Below are 19,697 nucleotides of genomic sequence, written 5' to 3'. Positions count from 1 at the left end.
AAAAAGTGTCTTTTTCCTTTTTTTTGTTTTACATTAAACATAAATTTATTTTTTTTAGAGCTGAAAGAGACCTCAGAGATCATCTAGTCCAAGCCATTCTCTTTTTTACAGCTGAGATTACTGAGGCACAGCTGATCACCAGAGAAAAAATTACATGAGCTAAAACTTCAGCATTGGCCAAAGTTTCATATGTGAGCCATGTCTGTAGATGAAATTATATACATTTGAACTTGAACTTAGGCTACTCAAAATAGTTTTCTTGAGGTCATTTTTTTCTTATATGAGTTTCTTCTGCTTATCCAAACTTGAGAATGCACCATTTACTAGTGCATTGTTCTGGTTTAACCAAGAGTATACTTGCTATATAGATAGGACTGTCTCTCTCTCTCTCCCCCGTTCTCTCCTTGTTCCCACACACACACACACACACACACACACACATACACACTTAAAAAAAAATTTTATTTACCAAATAAGTTTCATTCATACAAGCACAGGGGTATGTTGGCATAGAAATGCATATTATATAAACACCCTGGGGAATAGGATACATAACAAGATACAATGGGAAAAGCATTGACCTGAAAGTCAAGAGACCTAGATCCTGGCCTAGCTACTATCTAATTACATAACTAAGTCACAACCTCTCTGAGCCTCCATTTCCTGATCTGTTAGATGAAGAGATTGGACTAGATAGGAATGTGGAACCTGCAGCCTCAAGGCCACATGTAGCCCTCTAGGTCCTCAAGTGCGGCCCTTTGACTGGATTCATTGACTGGCCTCGAAGCTACAGGTTCCCCACCCCTGGACTAGAAGTTCCCTGCAAGCTGAAATCTTCCAACTCCGGAATGCCCATCTGCAGTCATGGGTGTGAGTACGATGGTTGTCTTGGGTGCCTCTAAGTTCACTTTAGTACGGCAATGTCAACATGACTATAATAACTGAAAATCTCCCCTACGTCTAATTCCTTACATGTTTTAATCTACCTTATTTTTAGTAGATAATTTGTGACACAAGAAGTTTAGTTAGGAAAATATTACCTCTTCAAGTCGTTCTCTTGTAGAGTACTGATTTGTGGTTCCCATCACCATGTATGTTAGAGAATTTGAGCCAAGTTCAAACCTAGAAATGACAATTAACAAGACATACTTTGAAATTTTCATTTACCAAACATTTGATGAATTGCTAGCCCAGGTAGAGCATGATGTTTAACCTAGAAAAAAGTAAAAAGAAATATAAAACATGATTCCTGCCTTCAGGAACTTAAAATGCATTTAGAGGCTCAAGACATGCATGTAAGATGGCTGAGTGACAAAGCCAGGCAGTCTATGATTACATATAAAAGGAAGTGGTATGCACAATGTTTGCTAGGAAAGCTCAGAAAAAGGAGAGATTAGTGTGGGCTCAGTGGAGGCCTTGTGACATTGCAATTAGACTGAACAATGAATTGGGTTAACATAGGTTGGGGGAGGGAGAAAGGAATTACAGGAATTACTGAAATACACATCAGTGAGCACCTCGTTAGGATTTCATATTTTCAAGAGATTTTTCAATGATCATTTTAGTTGCCTCCTTTTCTCCAACCCAGACCTCCCTAAGATTGATGTTATTTTGAGATTAAGAAACTGAAAATAGAGTAAAGAAACTTACAAATTATGGCAGAGCTACTTACTTCTTTATGATTCTGTTCCAATTTTCCTTCAGAAATTGCCAAGCCAAGAGATAACCCTTTGGGTTTCTGCCAACCAAACCAAGAATACTTGGAAACTCCTGAGTTTTTATTATATCCCCCTGAAAACTCTGCTCCAGTAACCTAAAAGAAGAATGAGAATAAATGTAAATGGTGATTTACTTATGAAACAGCTATGGCTGACATCCATGAAACAGTCTGAAGAATGAAGTTAGTACTATTAAAACATAAAGGGTACAGAGGTGGGTATTAAATCTGTGTCCTTGGGGGCAGCTAGGTGGCGCAGTGGATAGAGCACTGACCCTGAAGTCAGGAGGACCTGAGTTCAAATCCGGCCTCAGACCAAACACTTGATACCTACTAGCTGTGTGACCCTGGGCAAGTCACTTAACCCCAATTGCCTAAAAAAAAAAAATCTGTGTTCTTAATGCCTAATCTTCACAAAAATACACCAGTAGTGATCAGAAATTCAAGGAAGAGAGAAAGATATATATCCGGTAACATTAGTTAGTCAACTCGTATTTATCAAGCACTTATGTTCTTAATAGCACTGGGGATAGAAAGGCAAAGGACAGTCCTTGCCCTCTCAACAATGTGCAAGCAAAACATGTAAAGAATTAAATTGGTGATAATCCACAGAGGGGAGACTTTAGCATTAAGGCAGGTTGGGAAAAGCCCATTACAGAAGGTAAAATTTTAGCTCAGACTTCCAAGGAAGCCAGGAAGTGGAGATGAGGAAGGAGAGTTTCAGGCAAGGGGAACAGCCAGTGAAATGCTCAGAATTGAGAGATGGAGCGTCACATTCAATGAACAATAAAGAAGCCCATGCCCCACCATCAAAGAGTATGTGGGGCTATAAGGTTTAAGAAGACTGGAAAGGTAGGGAGAGAGGATACAGACAGCTTCATAAGCCAAAGAGAAGATTTTCTGTTTGATCCCGGAGGCCATAGGGAGCCATTAGAGTTGACTGAATAGGTAGGGTGGAGGTAACACGGTCAGACGTATGCCTCTAGGATGATCAATTTGATGACTGAGTGGAAGATGGACTAAGATGGGGAGACACTCAAGGCAGGGAGACCAAAATAAAGATGAGTGAATCATAATATTGTGTTGTTTTGAGGGTGCTTAAAGATAAACTCATGTATCAAACTTTGCTGTCTAGTGTCTCTGAAATTATTCATTATATTTTCCATTTCACAATTGATTTGATGCTGTAAAGGATTTGTCATAATAGTACAAGGTGTGCATGGCTGTCTACTACTAAATAAGCAAGCAGTACCCAAGGAAACCAAAGCTACGACAACATAACCTTATCTAATTTAATTTGCTTTATCATTCCAAAAGTGGGAAGATTGCTCACCATTGAAGCTTTTCTTTATCATGGCTAGTAGACAGGGCAAATTCAATTTTGTATTTCTCAGTACTGGACAAAGACGACCGATATTTCTCAAAGAGAAAATCCCAGCCTTCTGTGGTCTGTGCCCCAACAGCAAACACTGCAGAGGTCACATCACTTGGTAAGCTACAAAAAACAAATTTGTGAGAGTATTAGGTTTAATAGGGTTTAGACACATAATAAATGTGTAATAATGAAAAATTTTGTGATGATGAAATTTTCCCATTGTAGTATTTGGTTGTTTTTTGTTTTGTTTTGTTTTTTTCTGATGTGTGTTGCAGAGATGCATGCCCAAACACAGTGCCTTGTAGATTAGGTGACCAATAAGTATTTAATGAATGAATATAATGAATTTTTGTCTTTTCATGGTTTGCAAAAGATGCCAAAGAATTTTAAATGGTTTAAATGATCTCTTCTCAGACCTTTCTTAATACTATAATCCTGTGACCAAAAGTCATATGTAGACAGTACATCTTCTTAATTCCCCAGGGTAATCAAGATATAGAGCAAAAATAGAGTTCTATAGACTATATTGTTTCAGGCAAAAGTAAGGATATGGGTTAAGACCTCAACATAATGCTTTACAACAGTGCCTTAGAGCTGTGATCTCCAAAGTGAGAATCATGGTCTTACTCATGAACAGGACAATGAGCAGACCCCAAGGAGTGTGTTGTCAACCAACTAGAGGTTGGGAAGATGGGTCACATCTTTACAACAGCCATCTGGAGGGTTTGTCTCCAAAATAACCCATCTACCCTCTTAGTTCCCCAACACTGCCCACTCTGCTCCCTACTTGTGATCTGCAAACTCCCTACCTCCCCTCTTCTGAGCCCACACAAGGCTCCGGGGAATCATCAGACCCCCACAAGGCTCTGGGGAATGCATGGCAGCAGCTGTGCAGGTGCCATTCAGAAGATTACACCCTGGGCTAGCTAGATGACACAGTAGATAGAGCACTGGCCCTGGAGTCAGGAGGACCTGAGTTCAAATCCAACCTCAGACAGTTGACAGTTACTAACTGTGTGATCCTGGGCAAGTCACTTAACCCTGATTGCCTCACCAAAATGCAAAAGAAAAGATTACACCCTTACCCTGTGCTCCCAGATAGCCCCATAACAGACACTTCCCAGAATAGACAAAGTGAATAATAACACAGGATAAATAAACAGCCTTGGACAGACTATGATCTGCATCCATGGATATCATTACATTATCTTTCCTCCCAATACCATCTGACTTCTATTACTGTCCAGGGTACCACCATCCTTCCAGTGACCTCACATCGCCAATCAATTGCCAGATCTCCTCAGGTCTACCTCCACATCTCCAGCATCTGATCCCTTCTCTCTACTTGCATAGCCACCACCCTAGTTCAGACCATCATCACTTTGCCTTTACTATTGCAATGATCTCCTAACTGGTTTCCCTGCCTTCCATCTCTTATCACTTAAATTCACCCTCTACACAACTGCCAAAAGGAAAATTTTAGGAAAATTCCTTCTAGTGCTGATCTAATGATATCATTACACTCGATAAACACCAGTGGCTCACTATCAGCTCTAGAACCAAATATTTCATCTTCATCTATTTCTATTTTGTGTAACTTTTATTAGTAGTTCATATATGTAACATATAAGTAAATATACGTATATTGGGGGTACATGTTCCAATTTTTTTTTTACCAATAAGAGTGTGCAATCAAAAAACTTTAGAGACTGCCACCTTAAAGAACTACTTTGAGCTCAAGATCCCAGAGATACTGCTCAAGACCCCTGATAACTCTGTAAGTTGTAAGTCAGAGGGCAGTAGCTGGCCTGCATTGGTACAGGGAACCTTCTCTAAGGGTGTTCCCTATATCAATGAAATCATACATCCAGTCCAAAAACAAAACCAAAAGAAGAGATTAGGCTATAATCTTGGCTGACATGACCAGAAGATACAACAGAAAGCAAATTTTCTTATCTCTCAGGGTTCCTAGGAGTCTTCATAAAGAGGACAATTTGTCAATAACTTCTTTACAAATGGCAAAGGGTGAGACATTTAACTGATATGTGAAGATGTTCCTACTTACCATACTTGAGGGATTCAAGAATAAGATAGCTAAGCAAAACCTTCCATCTGAAGAAAAAGAGAAGGCTTAGCTAGGTATGGGGTGCAAAGCATGTGTGTGTATGTATGTGTGTGTGTGTGTGTGTGCTGTGTTTTAAATAAGCTTTTTACCCAGCAGAAGGGGAAGAGGTGGGGAAGGAGATGGGGAATGAAATAATAGATTAATTCTATGACAAAAGACCTAAAATTTCCACTGGATTCTTTCCATTTCTTGAAATAGTCTTCTGCCTTCTGAACACAAGGTTGATACTGGCGTATACAAGCAAGCATAAGGAGTTGACTGCGCAGCATCCTCTGTGAGACTGAGCCATCATCTGTCCATGTCTGCTTATCGATGAGGTCCCTAAGTAACCTGATAAGGAAAGCCTAGGGACATGACAGAGAGGGAAAGCTTCAGTGTTTTATGCCACCAAGAATTGACATTATTATCTCTAAGAATCTTACTTTTTCTTATTACCAAATGAACCACTTTTGTGTCAAGGACTCCTTCTCATTATAATATTTTTAAATACATAAAATATGTAGGATTACAAGGGAAATCAAATATATTGAAATAGTTATCAGTTTTTTTTAAAAACAAGTTCACAAACCCCAGTTTGATGACCCCTGCTATAGATTTTTTACGTTGTTTCACTCATCCCTAATTTTCAAAGTCTCATACTTCTTTTGTTGATACATTAACTACCAAAGCAGTGGGAAAAAATAATAATGTTACTTCAATATTCATCTTCTCTGGAAGTACCTAAAAATCAGGATGATAATGCCATCTGGATTGGATAACTAACAACATTATTAAAATGGCAGCTTATTTAATAAGATTTTAGAAGAAACAATTATAAATCATTTCTGGGATGAGAAAACTTTGGTTCTTGTTGTTTAGTTCTAGAGTAACCAGAAAATTAATGCAGACCAAAACAAATGCAATGAAATAAAGGTACTGGATAAAAAAAATGTGAATGTGCCTATGAGAACCAGATTTAAATGCTAGCATGATCATACTTGCCATTTAGTATAAATACACTATAGTGCTCTTAAAGATTAAATCAATGATTATATCAATCAATGAATGAATTTTAAAGTGCTTTATTAAGCACTTACTTTATGCAAAGCACTAGGCAAAATGCTGGAGATACAAATATGAAAGTATAAGAGCCACTACCCTCATGGACCTTAGTAGGGGCAAATAAGACATTGAATGATTTTGACTCAGAAGTGTTGCACACTGGGTTATGACTGGTGATAATAGTAGCCCACACTTTTAGAGTGCCTTCTGGTTTACAAAACACTTTCCAAACTTTGTAAGAATAACATTTTTGTAACTTTAAGAAAGCATTCAACAGCCATATAGCTATAAGTCTACTTCAGGTTATTACCTTAAATTGAGTTTCTACATCACTCATATCTCTTTTCTCCATTAACTTATACAAAGGGATCAGCTCATTCAAACCTTGAAAGACAGGCATGATTTCAGTCTCATGTTTCAGGTATAGGGTTAAGTCCAAAGCTTTTTCAATGGATAATTTTCCAATGCTGAACAAAAGAGAAGATAATTGCAGATAAAAATTCTAGGAACTTAGTTTGCTGTTTCAAGAGACAACTTTACCACCTTCTGACCAAACAGTCCATCATTTTGTTAAAATTTTTTAAAAAAGTTTTCTTTAATGTGAACTTGAAAAAACAAACATGAGCATTTCAATACATAAAGAAGAGAAAATTATATATGAAATTGTGACTCTTAGGTGCATATTAAATTTAATTCAGTACACTGCCCTGCTTGTGTATCTCCCCACTCTTCTGTGTAATTCCTTGTCCAAATCTTTTCTGTCTGGCACATCTGTAGTCTAAAGAAAATTTCCATAGGTGCAATAGATTCAATTTTAGCTTTTGATTAAGACAAAATGGGCATGTCAGCTCCTGTCCATCTTCTAAAGGTTAGAAATTAGAAACTCAAGAATTCCCACAAATTCCTTAGAAAGACTAATCAAAGAAACCACTGTTCTGACACAGAGACAGGAAACAGGTAAGTGTATGTATAAAGCATGATGTCGACCTGGGTCTCCCCAAAGCTAAAAGTGGTTGCAAAGTAAGTGTCCTTGGAAATAAGGTGATCCTCCTCTTCCTTCCCAAGAGATTGGATCAAGTTACAAAACTCTCATTCTTAGATACTGACACTGAGACAATGCTACAAAGCAAAAGCCTGAAAATGGGTGTGTGTTTGTGTGTGTGTGTGTGTGTGTGTGTGTGTGTATTCCCAAACCCTTTTGCCCTTCCATGTGGGTGATGGGGGAGGCACAAAGACAAAGTCAAGCCCAAAAGGACAGGTTAAAATCGATATAAAATATATATAATTAAAATATATAATATATTTATAATATATATTTATTTTATTTATATATTTCCTTTAGAAATATATTTAATAAACATATATATTTAAATATATTATATAGTGTTTTAATATTTTTTATATAATATGTATATGTATTTTTTACAAATTTTAAGCAGGAATACGGCTAAACTGGAAGAAAGTAAGTTGGCCTACTGGGCTTGACTCTGACTTTGTGCCTTCCCCATCATCCATAGGAAAAGTGAAGGGGGTTTGGGAATTGAGAAACTGAAGAACCCCATACTCTGAAGGCCCTGAAAGTTTGTTGGGAGAGTGATCTTTAGGAAAAAGAGACTGATTAGGTATAGTCTAGCTCTCAAAGAAGCATCTTGATAAGGGAGAAAGAAGAGAATACAAAAGATGGCTTTAAGTTTAACATTAAAAACACTAAGATCTTGGCAACTGGTTTCATCACTTCTTGGCAAATAGAGAAGAAATGGAAATGGAAATGGAAATGGTTTCAGATTGTGCTTGTTACTAACTGTGGGACCTGGCCAAGTCACTTAACCCCATTGCCTAGCCAAAAAAAAAAAAAAAAACAAACAAAAAAAGATATTCTTGTGCTCAAAGATCACTGTAGACTGTGACTACAGTCATGAAATTAAAAGATACTCCTTAAAAAGAAAGCTATGATAAATTTGGATAGCATACTAAAAAGCAGAGACATCACCTTGCCGATAAAGGTCCATATAGTTGAAGTTATGGTTTTTCCAGTAGTAATGTATGTCTCTGAAAGTTGGACTATAAAGAAAGCTGAACACTGCATAACTGACACTTTCAAATTGTGGTGCTGGAGAAGACTTTTGAGAGTCCCTTGGGCAGCAAGAAAATCAAATTAGTCAATACTTAAAGAAATTAATTCAGATCATTCACTGGAAGGACAAATACTGAAATTGAAGCTTAGATACTTTGGCCACATAAGAAGGCAGGCTTATAGGAAAAAACACTGATGTTGGGAAAGATTGAAGACAAAAGGAGAAGGGAATGGCAGAGAATGAGATGGATAGGTAGTGTCATGGAAGCAATAAATAAGAGCTTGGACAGACTTCGAGAGATAGTAGAGGATAGAAAGGCCTGTTGTGCTATGAGGTCACAAAGAATCAGACACGACTGAAAGACTGAACAACAACAAAAGTCCTCAAAGATAAACAGAGGGAGAAAAAGAGTGTATAAACCCTAAGTCTTCATAATAATGTAAGTGAAGTCTTCAAGGGAGAGACCCAGTGACCAGGAAATGGTATTAAAAAAAAAACAAACCAGACTTGAGCCTGGAGGCACCAGCTAGCTAGGTGTGACTGCTCCAAGTCCTAAAGAACTTGGTACATGGAGAAAAAGTATTACCTTGTGGAAATAAGAAGCTCCTTCTAATCAAGACTCTGAGAAACTGACCAATCTTTGAGGAAAAAAGGCTTTGTTTGATACCCTAGTCTAATGGCTGGGTGTTAAAGGCTGCTGATTTGAAAGCCTTAGGACTTTAAAAGCATAGCAGTACCTACTCTTCTCATGAGGAAGAGACAGCCCTTTGGCTAAGGACTGCAGCTGAAACCAGAAGCTAGAAGCAGAGAGGAACACCACCACCACCACTCAGTGGAACTGAGCCTGGTGGTATTCAGCAGAGACAATTCATTCTTCAGAGAAGTGTTTAGCCAAGACTATACTTCGTAGACACTAGAAGGACTTAGGCCTAGCAGCAGCAAAATGATCACATCACCAGAAGGCATCAATGGCCCTGCAGTGTTGGAGGCATGAGCTGACCTTCTGCATTTGTGCTCTGGACACATGAATTTACTACGTATGTGCCTCTCTGTATGTGTTTCTGTGTGCGTCCCATCTCTTCGTCAAAAATGTGTTTGTGTTCCTGGTTAATGGGAGAAATGTTCTGCTGTTACTTTTCTTTACCATGTTAGTCCATTAAAGACTGTCTTTGAACTTTATTTTGAGCAAAGTATGTCCTCCAACTGACTAATAATGATAAATATATTGATGGTAAATATAAACTATGGTTTTGAGCAGATATGGTACTCCCAAAGTATATTATGCCTGGAGGAGTCATTCTCCAAGCCTACTAGGTATTACAATAGCATTTGATTTCAGAAGTAAATAGAGACAGGCATTGCATAGGTTACTTACCTGACAAGCTGAAATGCATTGTTAATCAGACTCGCCCGATCATTGCTGCTGATTGTCATATGCTTTTCCTTTAGAAGGCCAGTCAAAGATTCCCATCCATCATCCTCATAATGTACAATGTAGTAGCCATACATTCCCACATTGAATTTGATCCATTCTACCTCTTCTGGGAGGATGAGGACATCTACAACAAGCAAAATAAATTGTAGCTCCATTTTCTTTAACTATTGAACCAATCTAAACTGATGCAAGGGAATATGGAAGGCATCCAGAGTGGCTCTGACACAGCAGAAATTGCAACAGATCATTATTCTTGAAACCAGGGAAAAGCAGCTCAATGGAAAACACCTAGCACTGGCACTAATCTACTGTGTTCCAAGACTTAAGAAGTCTATGAAAAAAATGCAATCTATTCTCAGCCTACAAGTAAAAAGATATAACACAGCAATGCATTCAAAGATTTCAGACATTTCTACTGGAAATCCCACCGCTACCATCAGCATATCATTCAAAACAGGAACTTGTCTGACAGGAACTTGGCTTTTTTTTTCAGCTACATGGTTTTTAATCTCAAAATCCTCACTTTAAATGGAAGGCCAGAGACCTGATTAAAATGGATCTTAAAAAGAAAAACACTAATAAAAGAAGACTAATTTTTACAGAAGAAAAATTAACTCCTCAGAAACATTTTGTGAAGGGCTTCCTATTAAATTAGATTGGTCACTTCAGTAACAAATTACCTGTTTTTGTTCTTAGCAAAAATCTTTCAACTTTGTCTGATTTGCTGGTAATGTATGACAGTGGAATATGCCACAGGTACCTAAAAGAAGAAGAGGACTGTTGGTTATTTTAGTAAGGATTAATATAGTTAACTGCTATGGGAAATAACACAAAATGTCATTGGCATATTCTCTAGCATTTAGCAAAGTTCCCCAGAGTTTAGCATGGTGCCTGCCACATAATAAATAATTAATAATTGACTGATGCTTATGCGAAGGATCGCTCTAATGTCAACCAAAATGCAATATCTTTCTTCCAGTGAGATCCCAGGGAGGACTAGTTTGGCAAAAAGAAGCCCTTAAACTTGACCAGTGTTCAGCAGTGAATCAAGAATTAACCTGAATCAATGCTCAACAGTGAATTTCCCATTCTTTAGCTCTCAACTCCTCAAAATGGACCATTATAATTTAATGGCAGCCGCCCAGATCCAAACTAAATTCATACAAGTGACTTCAAGTTATCCTCAATCCAATTCAATTAAAAAAAAGTTTACTAAGCTCATTTACTAGGTCACAGACACTGTGTTAGGCTTCTGAGGATACAAAGATAAAATAAAACAGTCATTGCCTCCATCCTAGCAAACATTTAATGTCAGGACTAACCATTTTAAATTAAATTCAAAGAACTTAAATTGAAAGAACACATAAAATGTAATGGAAATAGTTAAAAATTACCAGAAGGAGGGAAAGTCCATTTTCATGTCAAGTGAAGAATCGTGTGTACAACTTGGACATGACGTGAACGATGAAATAAGTTACATTTAGTAAACATTACCCTGTTTCTGCAGAGTGAATGGTTCCCTTCCTATAGAGTTCTTGCTTCATATGGACATTCTTTCCTTTCATGGTGACAGTGATCATTGGAAAGCCCTTCTGTAGCGTCCACGTGTTCATCATAGCTTTTACATCAACAACCTTCTGGCTCCAGTGCTATTTAAATATAAACAGACAAATCGTTCTCGGACTCAGCTCTAAAGAACGATCAGTGAAGACTAAATGATGCTCAAAGGGGATGACTACCAGCCAATGACCATGGTCGATGAAAAAGAGAAACCAGTTAGGTCTGCAAGGCCTATAAAATTCTATTAAAATCAATACATGGAAGGTGGTAAGGAGTCTACAATTTGCAAGCTCTCTTAGAGGAATAGTAAAAAAATTATTTTTTTAAAATGAGCGAGGGTTTTCATACACTTCCAAAATATAACAAACTCACAAGAAGTTATATTCTTAATGCTAACAAAGCTTTCAGAGAATATTTATTCAGTAGATAGTACATACCTGAAAGAGGTTCCTACAAACTAGAGGATGCTGGTGAAGATTGGTGGAAAGGGTCCTGTAATTGGAGTCAGGGCATCTGAGTTCAATCCCTCTCTGCTACTTACTAGCTATATGACCTTAAGCAAGGTATTCTTTGAGCCTTGGTTGCCTCATAGATAATAATGGAGTTAATAATACTTTTATGCTACCTATAACAGGACTGGTATGGGAATCAAATGAGAGAATGGATGAAGGATACCTTCAACTACTTAAATGTGAGTCATTATCATTATTATTATTATTATTATTGATGATATAATTATTTCATGAATACACTAAAGAAATAGAAGAGGGGAAGAGAAAAATAGAGTGGAAGACAGAAAAAAATTAGGAATCCCCAACAGCAAATCTTTTGGCAATGCCTAATCCGGACTTAAAATTCTTCAGATAATCAGAGAATACCTACAATCAGTTCTTAAAAGTTTATGATAAGGAGCAGCTAGGTGGTGCAGTAGATAGAGCACTGGCCCTGGAGTCAGGAGGATCTGAGTTCAAATGTGAACTCAGACACTTGACACTTACTAGTTGTGTGACCCTGGCAAGTCACTTAACCCCATTGCCTAGCAAAAAAAAAAAGTTTATGATACATGTAAAAAATATTGATAGCAGCTCTTTTTGTGGTGGCAAAGAATTGGAAATTAAGGGGATACCCATCAATTGGGGAATGGCTGAACAAGTTGTGGTATATGAATGTAATGGATTACTATTGTGCTATAAGAAATGATGAGCAGGCAGACTTCAGAAAAACATGGAAAGGCTTACATGAACTGATGCTGAGAGAAGTGAACAGAACGAGAAGAACATGGTACACAGTAACAGTAACATTGTGCAATGGCTGACTTTGATCGACTTAGCCCTTCTCAGCAATGCAATGATCTAAGACAATTCCAAAAGACTCATGATGGAAAATGCTATCCACATCCAGAGAAAGAACTATGGAATTTGAATGCAGATTGAAGCATACTATTTTCTCTTTTTTTGTTTTTTTATTTTTTTCTTTCTCGTGGTTTTTCCCTTTTGTTCTGATTCTTCCTTTACAACATGACTAATGTGGAAATGTGTTTAATATGATTGTACGTGTATAGCCTATATCAGATTGCATGCTGTCTTGGGGAGGGGGAGGGGAAGTAAGGGAGAAAAATTTAGAACTCAAAATCTTATAAAAGTGAATGTTGAAAACTAAAAATAAATTAATAATAATAAAAAAGTTTATGGTTTCTACATATTTAGTAAATTAGCCAAGTAAATTAAATTTACTCATTTAGTTGTTTTTGATATTGTTGTTGTTGTTGTTCAAGACTTTGCACAGCTCTGCCTCACTTAAATCCAATTCATGTGCAAGTCAAGTCATAACTCTCATGATGTCATTAGGTTTTTTTTGAGAATGAAGGATGAACAACACAACACAGTCAGTCATGCCTTCATGACCCCATGTGGGGTTTTCTTGGCAGAGATACTGAGATGATTTGCCATTTCCTTCTCCAGCTCATTTTAAAGGTGAGAAACTGAGGCAAAGAGGATTAAGTAACTTGCTCAGGGTCACACAGCTATTAAGTGTCTGAGGCCAGATTTGAACTCAGAAAGATGAGTTTTCCTGGTTCCAAGCTCAGTGCTCTATTCACTGCACCACCTTGCCATCCTGAGACAGTGGTACTGACCCACTAAAGACTGATGTTATTGGATATTCATCCCTTTGCAAGGACTGAAATTAAAGTAAATCATATGAATGAAATGTATTTCCAAGGGAAACTACATAATTTACTTTAACTTTTCAGAAAAAAAAAAAGATTCAAATTATCTTTCAGTTCTGATTTACATTTATTCTTGCCTGGAGACAGACCAGTGGGTGAAATTAGCCTGATGTAGACAAGTAAAAAAGAAAAAAAAAGAAGTAAGAACAGCTAGAAGTGCTTACCGAAAGTGAGGATGTAGGTTGGTTTCTTGAGCAAAATCCATCTGTCTTTTGTGTATCACCTATTGGACAAATCTGATAAAAAAAAATTTTTAAACACAAATCACTAGTATTTCTGTAGAACATATGGTTCTTTTTTTTTACAACAATTCACATAATAGGGTGCTTGTGGTAACAGGCTCTCCAATTCTCAGCCTTGCTTTTCAACAAGGATACTTACATTTGTCATACTATTCCACAGATCCTCATTTTTGGTGTTCTTATAACTGTATTTCTGGAGATATTGCACAATACCAGCTTTGAATACATCTGCATTAAGATAGTCCCTTAGCATATTCAAGATACAAGCTCCCTGCCAAGAAAATTTAAAAAAAAAAACTCATCTCAATTTGATCTTAACAGTCCATGCCATAGCTGTCTTTTTTAAAAAGCGTTTAAAATCACTACTGTAAATGTTAACGCAAAGTAATCTTGAATGGTTATATTCAATGGGTTAAGCACATTTTCCAGGAAAATTTTTTGTCTTAGGCATTTAGTCTAGTGATGTCTCCAGGAATATGCTATTCATTCCAATCTTCCTTGATGGGGCAAAGGAGAGAAATTTCACCAACCAAATCCTGATTCCTGATGCAGATGAATGAACTCAAGGCCCAACCACTACTAGCCTTGGGATACTGCATCCTTCCCCTTTCCTCTCCCACAAAAAGTCTCAATTTAGTTAATATCAACACATTTATTAGGTGTCTACTACATGAAAGACATTGTGCTCAATTCTAGGGGCACAAAGATATTATAGTCCCTGCCCTCAAGAAACTTACATTCTGCTGTGGAAGGAGAGAGTGGAAGGTGACAAAAACACAGTAATTATATTAATATGAAATGGGGAGTTTCTATGGACTTTACTATGACTCAACCCTGGAAACTTTTGTCCAAAATAACACTGAAAATGCTATCTAATTCAATTATGAAATTATCTCCCTTTCATTCCTTAAGTGTTTCATGAATAGAACTAGATACATGCTGCTGATTAGATCTTCATGAGGTAAAGTTAATAATTCATTTTAGCTGCCATCTGTTACACACACTTTCATGACAAACACCTCCATACAAAACCACACATACAAAGCCATAATTTTGTACCTTTTCATAAGAAACATCATCAAACATTTCCCGAATTTCAGCAGGATTCTCCACTGGTGTGGACACAGGATGAGAAGAATTTAATGCATCCATCTCCATGGCATCAAAACATTTTCCAAAGAAATAATCTTCCTAATGAGAGAGGAGGGAAAAAAAATCACCAGTGCCACACACTGTTTTTTAAGCTCATCTTCAATAGTGTCTTGTTTTTGCATCAACTTCAGAGAGCCATCCCTTATAACAAACTCAAAGAGCCATCCCTTATAACAAACATCTATAAAGAAAGATGGAGAAAAGTAGTTCTTCAAAAGCAGCCCTCACATCAACCATGTCTGACAGTATGTGTAATATTGCACTTCCATAGTCTCCTACCTATGCTAAAAGAGGAGTGTGGTATGAGCATTATCTACTAGGGTTCCTGACACACAGACTGGGCTAGCGTCTCTTTAGGTCCTAACCCCACACAGATTAGCCTAGTTTATCTTTAGAAAGTATCAAAATTAGCTTTGAGACTTAACTGGCCCAAGGAACTGGATTTCTAGCCACTGACATAGCTTACTGGAGACCCAGGAACTAGTGCAATGAATCAAAAGGTCCTCCCTCAGGCTTGATGCCAGCAAGCTGTCCCAGCAAATGCAGAGGCAGGGTATATCCATCCAACTGGACTAATGCTGTGTACTTGCTGACTATCCTTTCCAGGCTATGCTACATAAACTTCCTTTTGCTAACTGCTAGCAAATTTCATTCCAATCCCAAACAGGAACCACTACACTGAGTCAGAGCTGGCCTGCAACAAGGAGAGAGGTACATTTTCTCAACTCTCTCCAGGGCCACGTTTAGCTATAGCACACAACTAAATAGAAACTGAAGAAAATAGAAAGTAGGATTTAGGAGGATATGTGTGCAAAACAAAATTCAGGGTACTTTCTTCATGCTCCTATAATCTGCCATATATGGATTAGAATTCTTCTAAAAATAAGGGGGTTGCACGCCATCTTGGAGAGGTAAATGGGGATTGGAGGGGGAGAAAATTTAAAACTCAAAAGCTTATGGAAGTGAATATTGAAAACTAAAAATTAATTCATTAATTAAAAAAAGAAAATATTAACAGCTTAAGAAAAAAACAAGGAGAGAAATTGGCTTTACGAGAATCGTTTGGATTTTGTGCACAGTACTTAATGGATAATAGAAAGCAAAAAAGCTCTTAAAACAAAAGAATCACTTCTGCAGTCTCCTCCAGTAGGGACCACATTCTAATTTTAAAATTCAGAGGGCTTTGTGGTAATCTTAGTATTTTAGTTAATACTATTTCAAAGCAAATAAAGCATTAAATCTATGCAGTGATTTCAAAGAATTTTACTTGCCTGAAGAAATACATAAAATGAAATCTGCACTCAACAACAACAACAACAAAAAAGCATACTTGATTTAGAATGTGGGCCCTACTGGGATAATGGTGGTATACAAATGAAGCTTCTATGATGGGCAACCAACATGACATGTGAAGAAAAAGTATGGTAGATTGATAGTCATTCATTTTCTTTAATTATGAGGCAATCTAAAAGATAAAAAGACACTCTAATGAAAATGACAAATTCATATCCATTTTGTAAATAAGTATTCGGATGGAGTCAGTCTTTCTGGCATATGTTTTTAAAGGGCTTATGAATCTCAATCCACACAATACATTCACCAGCAGAAAAATGTACTCTCTCTTTAGGACTTCTTAGAGCAGATAATCACTAAAGCATCTATAGTAATCTTTCAAAAATGCAAATTAAAATGGAGAAAGCAATTTTTAAAATAATGCTACTTACAACTTTCAACTCTGGATGGGTCACACTGACAGACACGAACTCCATAAACTTTGCAAACCCTTCATTTAGCCAAAGATCATTCCACCATTCCATAGTGACAAGATTCCCAAACCACTGAAAAATAATGTATCTTACTCATTTTTAAAGTAGATGGATAGATAGATATACACATATACACATGTATAAAGTTATATAGGTAATAAACTTTATAGCAGCAAGTAGATTTGTAGAGTTCTTTATATCTCTGTATTAATTCAAACATAATGTAGCTATCTTAATGGGCAGCTAGGTGGCACAGTGGATGATAGAGTGCTGACCCTAGAGTCAAGATAGAGTACATCTTCCTAAATTCAAATCTGGCCTCAAAAGAATTATTAGCTATGTGACCTTTAACTTGTTTGCCTCAGTTTTCTCATCTGTAAAATGAGCTGGAGAAGGAAATGGCAAGCTACTCCAGTATCTTCGCCAAGAAAACCTCAAAATGGGGTCACGAAGAATCAGACACAACTGAAATAAACTGAACAACAACCAAGAGTTAGCTTAACAGTCATTTTTATAATTATTTATCAAAAACAAAAGAAGTATCTTTTAAAAGTACATGGCATAATAATTAGTGCTTGGAAGAAAAAAAAATTGCCCTACAGATCAATAGATCAATAGCCAGAAGGGACTCAAAGGTCATCTGATCCATGTCCTCATTTTACAGATGAGCAAACTGAAATCAAATAACTTACCCAAGGTAAGAGACAGAGCTGAGATTTGAACTCAGGTCTAGTGACTCCAAATTCAATACTCTTTCCACTGCACCATGCTGCCTGCAAAGGTTATCATTTTACTTTCAAGGAAGAAATTCTTTTAAAAAGATCTAAATGAAAGTGTTACAAAAATGTTGCCTAATCTTCCAGGTAATTATTTCAAACATCCTTTGCTCTCTTGTAGCTGGAAGACACATTAATTACCTGGTGGGCCAGTTCATGGGCTATTATCATGGTGATACCAAGTTTACTGGAAGCAGAAGATTTTTCAGGGTCATACAACAGTCCAGATTCTCTGTACGTTGTCAATCCCCAGTTTTCCATGGCACCAGATTCAAAATCAGGGATGGCGGCAAGATCTAAAGATAATAGTTTAACATACCACTTTGCTTAACATTAAGGTAACACACCACTCTGTCACAAGCTCAGGGCACACTAACCTTCAAAACTTTTGGTGCCTAGAGCTAAAGTAAAACAACAGACAAAGGGACCTCAGGGGCCATCTAATTTAGGGGGTTCTTAACCCAGAGTCTGTGAACTTGTTTTTAAAGGATATTGAAAGCTTTACTTCAATATAATTGACTTCCTTTGTAATCTTTTGTAAGTGTATTTTACTTTATGTGCTTAAAAACAGTATTCTAAGAAGGGATCCAGACTAATATGGAAATATTCTTTGCATGATTGCACACGTATAATCTATTGCACATGTAGAACAAATTGCTTACCATGGGGGAAAAGGGGAGGGAGGGAGAGAATTTGGAACTCAAAAAAAATTGTTAAATGTTAAAAATTGTTTTTACATGTAACTGGGGGGGAAATTATTGCAGTTTAAAAACAAAAATAAGGGATCCACAGACTTCACCAGATTGCCAAAAGGTCCATGACACACACACACAAAAGGTTAAGAACTCCTTATCTATTCCAACTCCCTTTTATCTAATCCAACTACTTGCCCCCAAGGTTATAGCTAGTGAATGACAGAACCTCATCTTCCTTGGAGTCTAGTATTCTGTACACTTCCCCTTGGAAAGAACCCTTACAGTCAATAGTTTGGGGCTGAATTGTCCTGATCATTGTCTTAAGATGCCACTTCATTCTTCATGTAGACACTTGACCAAACAAATGGTTTTAAGGCATCATGTAGGAAAGAAAATACATATTCTCTAATATTATAGAAATATACTTTCACAAACTTCCTTAGGGCAAATAAATATTAACCATTAAAAGTCTACTAGTTTGATTCATCTTTAAGAATATCTTCTTATTCTGAGCCTCAGAGACTGCACAGGCATCTGCTTTTCATGTAAACATGAATTTTGTGCACAGAGCAAGAGTGCAGAGATGTACAGAATGTCATGCACACACCAGATTCATTCTTTGGGATACTGATGAGCCAGCAATTATGTAGTTAGGTCTACCTCTGGGGCTTTGGGGTGCATTCTTACTCTGTGTTTTGTAACCTCTCTGATTAAAAACCTCTCTGATTTACCTTGTTTGGGTAAAGGATATGGAATGTTGAAATAATCCTCATAAAACTCCAGAAGGGTTACTGCAGCATCCAGGGCATAGCCTGTTTGGTTTATCTTCTCTGGTACAGCATACACAGAAACCTGGGGAAAAAGGCATTTGAGTATATCCAATAATTCAGCCATTTCCAATTGCAACCAGGAAGAGGAGCAGAACCTCTATCCAGAGATATCAGTGTTCAACCAGTATTCAAAAAGACAATGAGTAAGTGGCCAGCATTGGTGGTAACTAAGAAAAAAAAAATCCTTGTCATATTTTTTAGATGATAAAACTGGTGGCTTAAAAAAAATTTGGGTTTGTACACATCTTCTGAAGTCACTTAAAAAAGTACTGTATGACAGAATGATATGACTATCAGTTACTTTGTCTATATTTGGTTGCGTGTTGTCTCCCGAGTTCCATTGTAAGCTCCTTGAGGGCAGGAACTACCTTTTGCCCCTTTTTGTATTCTCAGCATTTAACACTGTGCTTGACACATAGTAGACACTTAGTAAATGTTGATTGATTGACCTGATAATTGCTCCACCTTTTTAAAACGTACAGAGTAGGGGCAGCAAGGTGGCCCAGTGGATAGAACTCCTGATTTGGAGTCAGGCAGATCTGAGTTCAAATGTGACATCAGACACTTGACACTTACTAGCTGTGTGACCCTGGGCAAGTCACTTAACCCCAATTGCCTCACAAACAGATAGATAGATAGATAGATAGATAGATAGATAGATAGATAGATAGATAGATAGAT

The 19,697-nt window shown here is 37.2% G+C and overlaps 1 protein-coding gene across 1 annotated transcript in view; it reads right to left on the bottom strand.

The window, feature by feature from the left end:
• Positions 1-19,697, bottom strand: part of ERAP1 (endoplasmic reticulum aminopeptidase 1) — a 40,121-nt gene that overhangs the window by 1,521 nt on the left and 18,903 nt on the right. Inside the window, 14 exon segments of the mRNA XM_027838477.1 lie at positions 1,041-1,122; positions 1,673-1,813; positions 3,051-3,212; positions 5,377-5,561; positions 6,569-6,725; positions 9,709-9,892; positions 10,449-10,528; positions 11,263-11,417; positions 13,720-13,791; positions 13,937-14,068; positions 14,857-14,988; positions 16,674-16,787; positions 17,633-17,787; positions 18,918-19,038. Of these exon segments, the coding sequence (XP_027694278.1) occupies positions 1,041-1,122; positions 1,673-1,813; positions 3,051-3,212; positions 5,377-5,561; positions 6,569-6,725; positions 9,709-9,892; positions 10,449-10,528; positions 11,263-11,417; positions 13,720-13,791; positions 13,937-14,068; positions 14,857-14,988; positions 16,674-16,787; positions 17,633-17,787; positions 18,918-19,038 (1,872 nt within the window).

The sequence above is a fragment of the Vombatus ursinus genome, unplaced genomic scaffold (genome assembly GCF_900497805.2).
Source record: "Vombatus ursinus unplaced genomic scaffold, bare-nosed wombat genome assembly UNPS02014828.1, whole genome shotgun sequence".
In the NCBI taxonomy this organism is placed as follows: Eukaryota; Metazoa; Chordata; class Mammalia; order Diprotodontia; family Vombatidae; genus Vombatus; species Vombatus ursinus.
This window is presented reverse-complemented; position numbering and strand designations above follow the sequence as displayed.